The sequence below is a fragment of the Artemia sp. Qi Xiang Cuo genome, chromosome 9 (assembly GCF_049724085.1).
Source record: "Artemia sp. Qi Xiang Cuo chromosome 9, ASM4972408v1, whole genome shotgun sequence".
Classification (NCBI taxonomy): domain Eukaryota; kingdom Metazoa; phylum Arthropoda; class Branchiopoda; order Anostraca; family Artemiidae; genus Artemia; species Artemia sp. Qi Xiang Cuo.
Window position 1 is genome coordinate 18,734,456 of NC_142802.1, and position 13,611 is coordinate 18,748,066.

At 34.3% G+C, this 13,611-nt stretch overlaps 1 protein-coding gene across 1 annotated transcript in view; it reads left to right on the forward strand.

Moving 5' to 3' along the window:
* The first annotated feature begins 6,108 nt into the window (after positions 1-6,108).
* Positions 6,109-13,611, forward strand: part of LOC148948398 (uncharacterized) — a 67,105-nt gene continuing 59,602 nt past the window's right edge. The window contains exon 1 of the mRNA XM_089094491.1: positions 6,109-6,460. Within this exon, the coding sequence (XP_088950617.1) occupies positions 6,109-6,460 (352 nt within the window). The remainder of the gene's footprint in view (positions 6,461-13,611) is intronic.

Sequence of the window (13,611 nt, forward strand, 5' to 3'; positions counted from 1 at the left end):
CATATTTACAGGACATAATTGAGGGAGGGCAGGGTGGATGCAATTGCCCTCATGATCATTTTACCACCACTCCATAAACTTCTAAATACATTTTTTTGGTATTTCATGAACAAATGAATAAACTATATTCTGCCCCTTCCCTTCCTAAATTTTAGTGTGACGCCCCTGCTTGCAATAAAAGATTTTTCCAATTCCAAAAATCTCCTTAATCAAAATTAGAAATAATTAACTTTATTATATCACAAGCCCTGTTATTTAAATCCTAGGAACGTTTGCATTCAATTCAACAAACTTGGGGACTGAAATGCAATTTCTCCAGTGTATGGATAGAAATAATACATTCTGGTAAATATGGCTGAATAGTACTTCTACTTCTACATCTACTTCTTCTGTTACTACTAGCACCGCTACCGCTATTGCTTTTATATTACTCTTCTACCATTAATATTACTACATAAGTTAAGGGTATTAAGGGGAGATTTCTAAGGAATATTGAGGCAGTGCTCAACAAAGTCAAAACACAGCATGTGCAACCAGGCTGTTAAAAGGCCCATAAGCTTCTTGTAATTTTTTTAACGTCCAGGTTTTACCAGACACTTCGTAATTAAAAAAAATTCTCCAAAGTAAGGAATTTGCATGTTTTATGATGTTTGTGCTCTGAAATTAAGTCATTTCATAAGGATTTTTTTTTCGTTTTCATTATTTTTATGTGAACTGACCACTTTAAAAAAGGTTTACGAATCCTCTTTTGGTTAAAAAATATTAAAGGTAAAAAAAGCCTCTAGGATTTTATATTTCAAGATGGACACATTTAGCTAAAATATCACACTTTTTGAAGGATCAGAAGACACATTCATGGACCAAAACTTGTCAACCCTGCTCTTTAGTTAATTCTTGACCTTTACTTGGATTCGCACTCTTTTAAGGGTATGCCCCCACCCCCAAAAAAAACTGTAAAAAAATAATAACTTGTTATGCATAAAATGTAAATCATCGATATCGTGGTGCAGAAGATTTTTCTTTAAGTGGTACTATGGATGGAGTTTTGTTAGAAACACTAGCATTGGGGTCAACACAATTCACACTATTCAATAAGTAATCTTTATGATTCACACGTCAATGAAACTGAACGTGAATGAATCAATATCAAGTGGATTGCTGTCATACGCACTCTTTACTACAATAGAATGCATTATCTTCCTCAAGCATGTTTCTTCCTTTCTAATGTTAAATGAACCTTAGCTGAAGTAATTTGGAACTCAACATTGAGTTCACTCACTAGGGGCAAGATCTTTTCTGGAAACTGATCAATTTCACCTTTTAGTTCTTCAATCTATTCAACTAAGTATTTGCTGCTAGAATACTGTCTGCTGATCTAGTCTGGGCTGCAAAAATTCATGTGGGCATATGCTTTCTTTACCTGAGAAATATTTCTTAATCGTGTCTCAGGTTCAGTCCCTTGCTAGTACACGTGAGTCATGATCTTTAATTTAGAATTTGTAGCTACAGTGAATCCAAGTCCCAAACAGACAGGCCCAAAATAACGTCTTTCCTATGTGATACAGAATAAGAACACACAAGATATGAAAATCACCGGCGATTTCACCCCATTAAACCTATAATACCAACCATACATGGAATGTGGAACACTTTTGTGGAAAATCACCGAATCGAATGAAAATCGTCTAATTAAAGAAGAAAATCACCAGAAACAAATATCAAAATACAGAGAAAAATCCATTAAAATATTAAGAATTTAGTATGGTTACTTTCTTCACCACGAACTCCAAAATACAGAAAATAACCGGTTAAAATCCTCAAAACCGTGAAAGGGACCTCCATTGGACGAGCTCCCAAAATCTGAGATGACCCATCCAAATGCATTTGCCCCCTTCACCCAAGATACGCCTGGCTAGTAACACCCCCATAGCGCTTTGCCACTCTGCCTGAAAATTTGAATTTTCATGTACTAGACCCATTAAACCCAGGAAAATACAAAAAAATATGAAACAAATCGTAAGCTGGAAAATAATCGTTTAAAACCCTCATAACTTAGTATGGTCACTTTCCCTAGGACGGACGACAAAATACGCAAAATACCAATTAAAATCCTCAGAACCTTGAAATAATTACATCCCCTAGACGATATCGAAAAATCTGAGACAACTATAGTCCATGTGTATTGGCCCCCCTCCGCTTGTGTAACGCCTGGCTGGTAGATCAAATCTTAAAATAAAGAAAATAATCAGTTAAAATCCTCAAAATCTAAAAGTTTTTTGTTGGATTTAGGAGGAGTACCAAGGAAAAAACTTGTTTGGAGTTAATAAAATAATGTCTCTCGAAATCTCTAATAAAACATTAAAAATGAAACTCTTATTTCTTTAAAAATCCCCCTTATCATCACCTGGTTGAAGACCAGGTGTTCCCGTCTTAAAGGCCTTCCGAAATTGAGTGAAAGGGAAGGCGCCTCGAAAAACCCCGTGAAATACTCTAAAATTTATTATAGTAAAACAATAAAAAAAAGGAACTTATTTCTCTAAAAAGCTCCGATATCGCGTGGTCAAAGGCCAAGGTCCCCCTCAGAGCACTCCCTCAAAGCACTCAACAAACGATTGGAACTTTGGCAACATGTCCGTGTATCCCACGATAAAGCATAACGCCCTTGAAAATATACTAAGGAAAACTGAAAATAAACATAAATGCATCAACTCATTAATAAGGTTTGCTTTCTACCATTATGTGAATAGTGAATACGACGTTAATTTATGAGGAATTTCATGACAAAACACTGTATTGGTTACAACTAGACTGTTATACCTAGAAAATTGTAGCAGTCTGTTGCCATTACTGTTGGCTTTTTCTACATCAAGTTTACATAGGCTAGGATACGAACTATCCCTTTTTCTAGACCTGGGTCTTAAAATCTCCTTATAAAAACACCATATTTCTACCTGGGACCCTGTTTATTTGCTCCTGTAATTGTAAGTAAAATTCATCTGATTTACTAGCATGTTTGTTAGTCAGTTCTCCAGGGGCATATACTACTGTAACTGAAGTTTTTAGTCATAAAAAGAGCGATTAGCATTTTATTGATACCTTCCCAGCCTAAACAAGACTTAGCAGCTTCTTTATTCATCATGAGCATTACTCTCGGTCTATGTAACCCATCCTTCTTGCCTGAGTAAATAAATTCTACATCACCTAATTTCATGCCTCCTACCCCTGGGACACTGAAACTCTTAGTAAGTCAGTTCGAATTGTACGAGTTCATTAGTCGAAATGTCGATATGATAGCTATTTTTTAACATCATAACATTCCAAGTTCCAATTTTCATATTCTCTAAATCATTGAAATTCTTTTGGCTTCAGAAAAAGGAATAGTCCAGGATACCAGTGCAGGATGGGGACCTACATGCCTTTTCAAGTCTAGAACAAACCGCTTAAGCCGGCTTAGAACCAGACAGCAAAAAGTCCCTGGGACCTCTAGTATGAATGGAGGTTTTGTGCAATCCCGAGCCCGTCTTGCTCACAACATAGTTTTTGATAATTTGCGATTGTCTTCTTTCAACAAGAACTGAAATCGTACATATACAATATCAAGCCTCTTACCTCGGAATCATAATGTATTCATGCATACAAATATCATGCTACTGCGGGAAGGCTAAATAAATCATAGTAGATAAATTAGCTAGGAAGAGGTTTTTCAGCCACAAAATACCTGCCGAAACAGACAGAAATTACAATAAATAACCAATTCAAACCCAGAACAAGCAGAATAGTAGAGGTATGCAAGGAAGAGTAGAGGTAACCTTCCCTGTGCCTTTTAAAGATCAGGACATCTGCATTAATTGATTTTTTGAAGATGTTGGTTATGACAGGTATTGTTTTCTCCTTTTTTTTTTTTTGATGTTATGAAAAACAAAACCACATAACTAGAAATAAAGGTTGTTTTCAATAAAGTGAAGATTGTATTCTGGTATCTAGACGAACCAGGGGGTGGTAGCCCTACTCCTCTTTATTCCAATTTCTCTTGTTTTCACTTTGACTTGGTTAATTATTGTAACTACTGTTTGTTTTGGGTTTTACCTATTTATTGATATTTCTTTACGGTAGTTTTACGTTTAAAAATTTTTGACTTCATTTCTGCTTATCCATGATTTAATTTAGCTCTTTACATTTATTTGGAAGTTCATGTGGAAAAATTAAAAACAATTACTTCATTCAAAAATAAATTTGCAAACTTTACTTAATTTTATTTAGAATGTACATGGTAGAACTAAATTTCCACAAAACCCATTAAGACAATACGATTTCACATTTTCTGTCCTTGGTACTCCAAAAGGATCTTTGTGGCTCTTCACAAGGCCACAGGAAGAAAAATGTTTTTATGATAATTAGACTTGCAAATTCTTCATCTGCTGCTTAATAGGGTTTAGGCAAGACATTCCAAAAAGAAACAAAATAAGACAAAGCTATTAGTCAATAGCTTTGTAAGGTCAAAACCTTGCTCGAGTGCTTGCTTATCTCAATTGCTAAAGAAGGGAAACAGTGCTTTTCTTTTCTTTTTAAAGAAACATGTACTTTTACACAATAGTGTTTGCATAACAATAGGAGAAATAGCAGCGATTTTTTTCTATTACTCATTTGGCAATTATTTCAACGCAAATATTAGTGATTTACTATCAGCCCTTCTATGTCTATTGCAGAAGAGTTGGGGAACTACTCCAATATATATTGTTCAATTTAGACTGTTCAAAACAAATGGCAAATTCACGTTAGTTCTGCTCAAATCATTTTTTGTCATAAATCGGTTTTATTTTTGCACGACTAACTACAAAGGTCACTGTCAAAGGGTGTACGTCTAAGGGGAGAAACATTAGACAGCTGAAGCCCTCCCACAGTTTCTGCGTGTTCCAAAAATGGATTTACCCCCCCCCCCCCCTAAAACAAATGTTATCGGAAAATTAGTTGCACATTTACGACTATAAAATGGGTGGCTGTATTGTATTGCTACGATCCCAAATTTTGGGAAGTTTTTGAGAAGAAGCCATGGTTTCCATGAAACTACTTTGTCTTGATGCGTTTTAGTTACCTATTTACTAGGGCAATAGTTGATCATGTCATGGTTGCAGCAGTAACTGCAATCTAGTAAAGAGCAAACCACAGCCCATAGTAACCAAAAGTTAAAAACGCGTTTTGAGAAACACTTCTTCGTGGAAAAAAATTGCCGTCTGACTCTGATTCAGGAATGCTGACTATTATTACGGTTCGTCTTAAAAGTAAAAGTTTATCGCCAAAAGAAATTTATGGTGATTTCGAAAAAAAACTTGAACCCCTTCGAAAATTGCGTCAGATCAAAATGAAAAGTGTACCATTGGAATCATCATTGTTGAAAACCTAGAATAGGGAAATTATAGTCCCCCTCCTTGAAAAACAAAGAATATCGCTTTTTTTTTCACCGATAGCACTGATCTGTCTCCTGCTTCTTTGTTTTCGTTTTTTTAGGCCCAGCGGGTTACCAGAACATCAAAGAGATATGTTTGATAGCTTAATCAAAATCTATTTCTTATATCTAAGTGATTTTTTTAAATTCTGCCATATGCAAGTGCCATATGGCACTAAAGTGGAACTTTTTGTGCCATTTCTCAAGCGGTGGTACTAGCAGGATACCATAATCTTGTAGACAGATTTTTTATAGTTCATATAAATTTTTTATATGTCATATAAAAAATTATATGATATGATATTGTATAAATAAGAGAAGCGGTTAATAAGAAAAATAGCCTCTATATAAAAATAACAGCCTACCAAACGAAAACCGGCTAAGGTTTGCTTTTTTTTTCTCTCCTACATTTTGATTAGTTTCATAGAGTGAGCTTATTTGGATTTTTATTTCTCACTTATTGCTGGCTATGTTTACTGGTAGCCACAGTTGAGACAGCTGGGCACTACTAACTATACAAGTGTATGTTCCTACTGTGTTATGTTACCTTCACCTTAGCAGTCTGGGTAGCCTAAGTATACTTGTTTATTGATTATAGAATCTGCACACCTGTTGGTAGTTTCGAAATTAGTCAATAGCCAGTTTAGTAGCCTATTACCAGTGTGATGCCCCCTCCACAAAGTAACAAACGTCAGAAACCTATTACTCCTGAAAAAGGCATTGATAAATGTGCTGTTGCTGGGTGTTTGCTAGACAACAGTTCTTGTGCTGTACAGTGTGATAAATGTGGCCAATGGTTGCGTGCACAATGCCTATCAATGTCCTCCTCTGATTATGATAGCTTTGTAAAAATGAATCACCGACTTGGTAGCACCTGGGTATGCCCCATGTGTAAATCTAGAGGTTCAGCCCAGCAAGATCTTCCCCAGCTGCTGAAGTTAGCTCTTAATGAGCATTGTAGTGAAATGAAAGCTATGTATGTTGGTTATAAAAATGAAATGCATACCTCTCTCGAAGGTATTAATGCTAGAGTTCAGAGTCTAGAAAATATTATCTCATCTAAGGTGTCCATTGCCAATTTTGAGGAAATGGTAATCATACCATTGTTGATAAGCTGAAAACTGAAGTTCAAAAGATGGTGCTACAAGAAAATGACAGACTGAAACAACGTATGAATGTAGTTGCATATGGTGTTCCACCCCAAACCAACGACTTGCAGTTCTTAAGCAATTTTCTTAAAAACAGGTTTCAAATTGATGTAGGCTCAGTGACCAATTTGCAAAGGCTGAAAAGCACTAGCCCTAACTCAAATGCTTCCAACTCATTCAATCGACCAGATCCATTACTGTTCTCAGTCAGTTCCTTTAAAACTAAAATTGACATCCTAACACAGTCCTGCATTAAAAAGGGAGACATTCGTTTCTAATCCGATACCTCAAAAGAAGACCGGCTACACAGAAAAGAATGAGTAGAAGAAATCAAGAATAGAACTGCTGCTGGTGAGCAAAAGTTAGGAATTAAAAATGGTTGTATAGTGACAAAAAACATGCTAAAACGGGGAGCCATTACCCCAAACAACAGAATGGCCCTTTAAAAACTTATTCCATGCCTCTACATAGTATTAACAAAAGAAGTAATTTAACTGTTCTATATACAAACGCAGACTGTTTATCTACAAAAATTGATGAATTTCATGCCCTAATATCAACCCGCAAACCCCATATTATTGTTATTACAAAATTACTACCCAAGAACTGTCAGCACCCAGATGTATTTTTCCAGCAAGTGCCTGATTATAATCTCATTATAAAAACTAATTATAAGCGTGGAATTTTCATTTGTGTTCATACCTTATTAAAGTATATTGAAGTTAATGACCCAATTTCTTCAATTATAAGTGAATCCTTAGTAGTTGATGTGAAATTACCCGGGTTCTCAATTGCTTTTAGAGATGTAGCCATTTATCGTAGTACCAGTGTTTGTGAATTGTCTTCATTTAATAATATAAAAATATTGCAGTATTTATCCTCTGTCTCTTTATCTAGCTTTAAGTTTCCAGTAGTTGGTGACCTTAACCTACCTTCTATTGATTGGACATCAAGCCTACAACACAACTTTCTGATGAGTCATTTGAAAATCAATTCCTAACAAACTTTACATGAGCATTATTTGCATCAGCATATTCAAAACCCTACTTGTTTGCGTGCTAATTCAACCCCTTCAGTTTTAGACCTTGTAATTACAAAATCGCCATAGGATGTTGCTGGTGTTGAGTTTTTGCCACCACTAGGAAAAAGTGATCATTTGCTATTGGTGATTATATCACTAACTTGTTTTGTGGGGTATTCTGATATTCCAGATCATTCTCCCAAATATGATTATGATAGAGGAAATTACATTGCATTTTCAGATTATATTTAATCTCTTTCTATACGAGAGGAGTTACAGCAATGTAATGCTACCGTCGATGCATCAATAAACACACGTACACACACACACACACATACACATACGTTCATACACACATACACACATACACACATACACACATATACATACACACACATACACACATGGACATACGCACATACACACACACACACATACACACACATACACCCATACACATACACACACACACATACGCAAACACACACACACACACATATATACACATACACACATACACACACACACACACACACACCCACGCACACACTCATACACACATACAACCGAAATAACAGTTACAGTTCTTGAATCAATGTCAAATGGCAGTTTTTTTTCTCACAAGACAGTTTTTTTCTAAACGTATTTTTTAACATTTGGTTACTATGGGCTGTTGTTCGCTCTTTACACCCTAGTAGCCAGTTTCTGACAATACAATACTCCATAGCAGATAATTTTCCTATGATAGACTTTCTATCATAGTGGTCTAATTGAAATTAATTGTGATTTGATGAAATTAATGTGAAACTTGTGAAATTTCTAGGAAGTTTTGGGGGGAATTTTGTATAATTTTCTGTAAATTTAAATTCTGAAAAAATATTCATCAAATTTATCGGAGCAATTTTAGAAAATATTCTACGCTTGTTATGTGTTATAACTCAATTTTTCAGTCCTCCAAACAAATTACGTCACTGAGTGTCAAGACTTGTGTTCCTGGAGAAAAAAAAATGTTTATCCTGAATCTAAAGGAAGTGGTGAAATTCCAATAACTAAGAATCAGTGTTTGGATAAGGACTGTTATCACCCACGTTCAGAAGATCGAAAGTATTTATTCAAAAAATTGAATGCTTTTGCTCCTTCCTCGTGATTGCAAACCAATGGACCCTTCGGACGCGAGTCAGTATCCCTTTTTTAAAGGAAAAATGAAGCATCAGTCAATTTTTCTCTGAACTAAGCTTCGAATGACATCTGTAAAATTTCACTATGCTTATCCTGATACGTAATCTAGATTTTAATTGTCAGGGGTCTGTGAATTCTTGACTATGTCTTTCAGAATATATTTTGTTGTTGCAAAGTAGTTGGCTTGTTATAAATAAATCGCCAGCCTGAAATTATTCTTATAATTACTACTGGGGAAGATGGTCAAATGTAGTTTTCCATCAACGTGGTCTTACACCAGAAGTGTTTCTGACTCAAACTGATGTTGGATTGAATGAACTGTGTCTCAAATAGACAAAGTGATTTTGTTCTCTTACAGCAGGTCAATTAGGTATTCCAACATTTTGGGGGAAATTCTTGCATTAGTTTTAGCCCAATATTTATACCACTTGGATTGATTTTTGAAGCAGAAATTATTTCAACTTTGATTTTGCTGCAATTTTTAATTAATATTTCTGGACTTAAAGCGAACAAAAAATGCTGCTTCGTACATAATACAATATTCTTTTAAAAAATAATTTCAAATAAACTAGCTCTATTTCTTTTTTCGTGATGTTTGCATGTAGCCTACGTGCAGTTTTAGGTGCCTTATGGCACTTTACGATTGTTTTAATACTTCAAACTTATAAAGAGATTAGGTCCCATTATTAAGCTCTGAGACATATGGAATGAGACATTATGATCTCATTTACTTAAGTGTTATGAGTCTTAAGCCGTTGAAAGAGAAGCAGTTTTGGCCCCTTTTTTAGGGGGATTTGACATCCAACTGCTCTCTAGTAATGGTTTAGTTATTTACGTTTCGATCCCGTTTAAAAGACTTGTGGATATAGTAGTAGGGGAGGTGTTATACCACGGGGCGTACAGCGGGGCATACAACTGGGGCGAACAAGATTACACACCTGTTTCTAGGTCAATGACATGATACGACCGGGACGATGTGACACCATCAGAGCAGATTTCTTGGAATATTAGTTTGAATTTTACGTAATTTTTATGTCGAAATCAAAATATTGTTTTTCTGCTAAAGCATAATTTGTCCATATGGGCATTGTTTATATTGATGTCTCTTATCTGCACAGACCAAACTTTCTTGGAATGTTAGCTTTGAACTTTATGTATTTTCATTGTCTTAATCAAAATATCGTTTTATCTGCTATGCCATAATTTGTCCAATGTGGGCATTGTACAAGAAAGCTAGATATTATTCAAATTTTTAATTGAATTGTATGAAAGGGATAAAAGAGTTAAAGGCACGTAACAGTTAGGGTAAGTCTGAGAAGATGGTAAGTCTTAGGGAACATGACATAAGTGCTAGAATGTTAAACGGGTCTCTAAATAGATAGAAATTTGTAACTTAACGCTAAAAAAGTTGAAAGTAAAAGACTCATCAAGATGACCTAGCTTTATTTCTTGACTGTGATCTGTATAATACGCAAGCACCATCGAGCAGTGTTGTCAATATAAAATATACAATAAAAGAGAAAGAAATTTGTGACCTAACGCTAAAAAAAGTTGAAAGTAATAGACTCGTCACTATCAAGATGACTGTGTGACTTATCCTATCTTTACTTCTCGACTGTGTTCTGTAGAATACACAAGTACCATCCAGCAGCATTGTCAATATAAAATAAGCAATAAAAGAGATAGTAATTTGTGACTTAACGCTAAAAAAGTTGAAAGTAATACTCATCAAGATGACCTAGCTTTACTACTCGACTGCGTTCTGCATGATACACAAGTACGATCGAGCAGTGCTGTCAATATAAAATATGCAATATCATTCTAGTATATTAACAAATTTGGTACTAATAAAGATGTAGATGCCGAAAAAAGAATTTTGGGGGACTTGACATAGGTTTACTTCTCGACTATGTTCTGTATAATACACAAGTACCATCGAACAGTGTTGTCAATATAAAATATGCAATTCCATTACCAAAAGTGAATTTCACTTGTCCGCTTTTGTTACTATAATTGAAGGGTCTTTGCGAAGATTAGACGAAGTTTTATGTCGTGCGAAATTTTGGGCGTCGAATTAGTATGAAACGTAACTTTTTTGGCTGTTGTAAGTGTATTAATAAAACAAGACCTCACTTCATCCAGGTTAAAAATGGATGTGTGGTGTTTTTGCAAAGAATATTTTAAAGAGGAAGCTGTACCTACCACAGGAACTTGTTTTGGTGGAAAGAGAATTTTTGACCCTTTTCAAGAGTTTGGATTGTTATTTTATGTGGGTTGTCTTCAAGCAAAGGTTTGAAGGCTATACATAACCACTTTCAAATATTTGAAGCATGGGAATTTCGTACATGCTAAAATTGTCCTTAAGGGAATAAATTACTTATGTAATTTCGGTAAGCCGTAAAACTTTGGACAAAAGCTACCTCGGGGGAGAAACTTATTATACAATTGTGGGGTCATTATTCCATTTTGTTTTAGATTCTTCAATACGGTTATAAATTCATTTGCAAACTTATCAGTATGATCGTGAGCCATGGAGGCATATGCATTTGTGTCTTTTAAGTGTGAATAAATTTTCTTGTCGTAATCTAACGTATCCATGATTAAAAGTGAATTTCCCTTGTCCGCTTTTGTTATTATAATTGAAGGGTCTTTGCGAAGATTTGACGAATTTTTATGTTGTGCGAAATTTCGGGCGTCAAATTAGTATGAGACTAACTTTTTTTGGCTGTTGAAAGTGTATTAATAAAACAAGACCTCACTTCATCTAGGTTAAAAATGAATTTGTGGTGTTCACAAATCCATAAATTCTAAATTTCCCCTAAAATGCTTTTCTTGGCATCTACATCTTTATTAGTACCAAATTTTATAGTATACTGGAATGCTATGGTATATTTTATATTGAGAACGCTTCTCGCTGGTACTTGTGTATTAAAAAAACCAACAAAGAGAAAAATCTCTAAAAAAAAAAAAAAAAAAAAACAAAAAAACGAGACTGTGGCTAGTGGAGAGAAAAGGAAAACAACAGAAACAAAACAACGCGGATATTTCGCCTTTATAAAAACAAGGCGTCTTCAGCACGAAAGACACAAAAAAAAAAACAATAATATAAAACAAAAAACCAAAAAAAACACCACCAAAAAAAAAAAAAACAAAAATGTACAATCGGCGCAAACTAATCCACGTAGGGAAAAGATGTATTACACAGAACACAGTCGATTAGTAAAGCTAGGTCATCTGGATGAGTCTATTACTTTAAACTTTTTTAGTCTTAAGTCACAAATTTCTATCTCTTTTATTGCTTGTTTTATATTGACAACACTGCTCGATGGTACTTGTGTATTATACAGAACAAAGTCGAAAAGTAAAGCTAGGTCAAGTCACACGGTCATCTTACTAGTGATAAATCCATTACTTTCAACTATTTTGGTGTTAAGTAACAAATTTCTATGTCTTTCATTGCATATTTTTTATTGACAACACTGTTCGATGGATTTTGTGTATTATAAAGAACACATTCGAGAAGTAACGCTAGGTCATCTTGATGGGTCGACTATTTTCAACTTTTTTAGCGTTAAGTCACAAATTTCTATCCCTTTAGAGTCCCGCTTAATATTCTAGCATTTGTGTCATGTTCCTTAAGACTTACCATCTTCTCTGACTTACCCTAACTGTTACGTGCCTTTCACGCTTTTATCCTTTTCATACAATTCAATTAAAAATTTTAATAATATCTAGCTTTGTTATACAATGCCCACATTGGACAAATTATGGCATAGCAGATAATGCGATATTTTGATTACGACAATGAAAATTCATAAAATTCAAAGCTAACATTCCAAGAAAGTCTGGTCTGTGCAGATAAAAGACATCAATATATACAATGCCCAAATGGACAAATTATGCTATAGCAGAGAAACGGTATTTTGATTTCGACATAAAAATTTCGTAAACAATTATTGTATTCTAACCATGTCATTGACCTAGAAAGAGGTGTGTAATCTTGTTTGCCCCGTACAATCCTGTTGTACGCCTCGTGGTATGACCCCTTCCCCTATTTATAGTTTTCAATATAATCAATTATGTGTCTTTTTAGTTTCACTTGTAATTTCTATTCGGATGATGGGTCAGAAAAAGAAGACAAGATGCTCTCGTGCAAATTGTTCATTAACAAGTACAAAGAAACAAAATGAAACACTCAAGGTTCAAAGATTTAGTTTTAATGTTATATCTTGACCAAACTACTTTGATAATGTGTTACTTTTTTATAAACACTGAGTATAAAGGCATTAAATATTTTGGTGTTTGATAACCAAACTCAAAACTGTCGATATTGTTAACAATTAATTTAAAAAAAAATTCCGAAAAATAAGTTTTTCAAAGAAAAGTAAAGGCCATTTTAAACTTAAGCTCAGCAGATACAAATACCTTTTAAAATTCAAACTTAAAACAACCAGAAATTACTATTAAAGAATAAATGAAACCCAAAATGAACGAAAGTTAAATAAACAATCATAGCAAAAAAATACAACAAGTAATTATATAAATGAGTAAATAGATCTTAAAGTGAGTAATGCTTAGATCGAATATGAAAATCAAGCTTAAAATGAAAACAAATGTTTTGCTATTAAAGTATAAATGAAACTTAAAACGAACAGAAATTAAATAAACAATCAATGCGAACAAACATACAATATATATTAATGTAAATGAATAAATAAATCATAAAACGAGTGAAACTTAAATTGAATATGCAAATCAAATTTGAATCGAATAAAAATAACTAAAAACAAGAGTTTGGGTATCCTTATATGCCCCCAGGG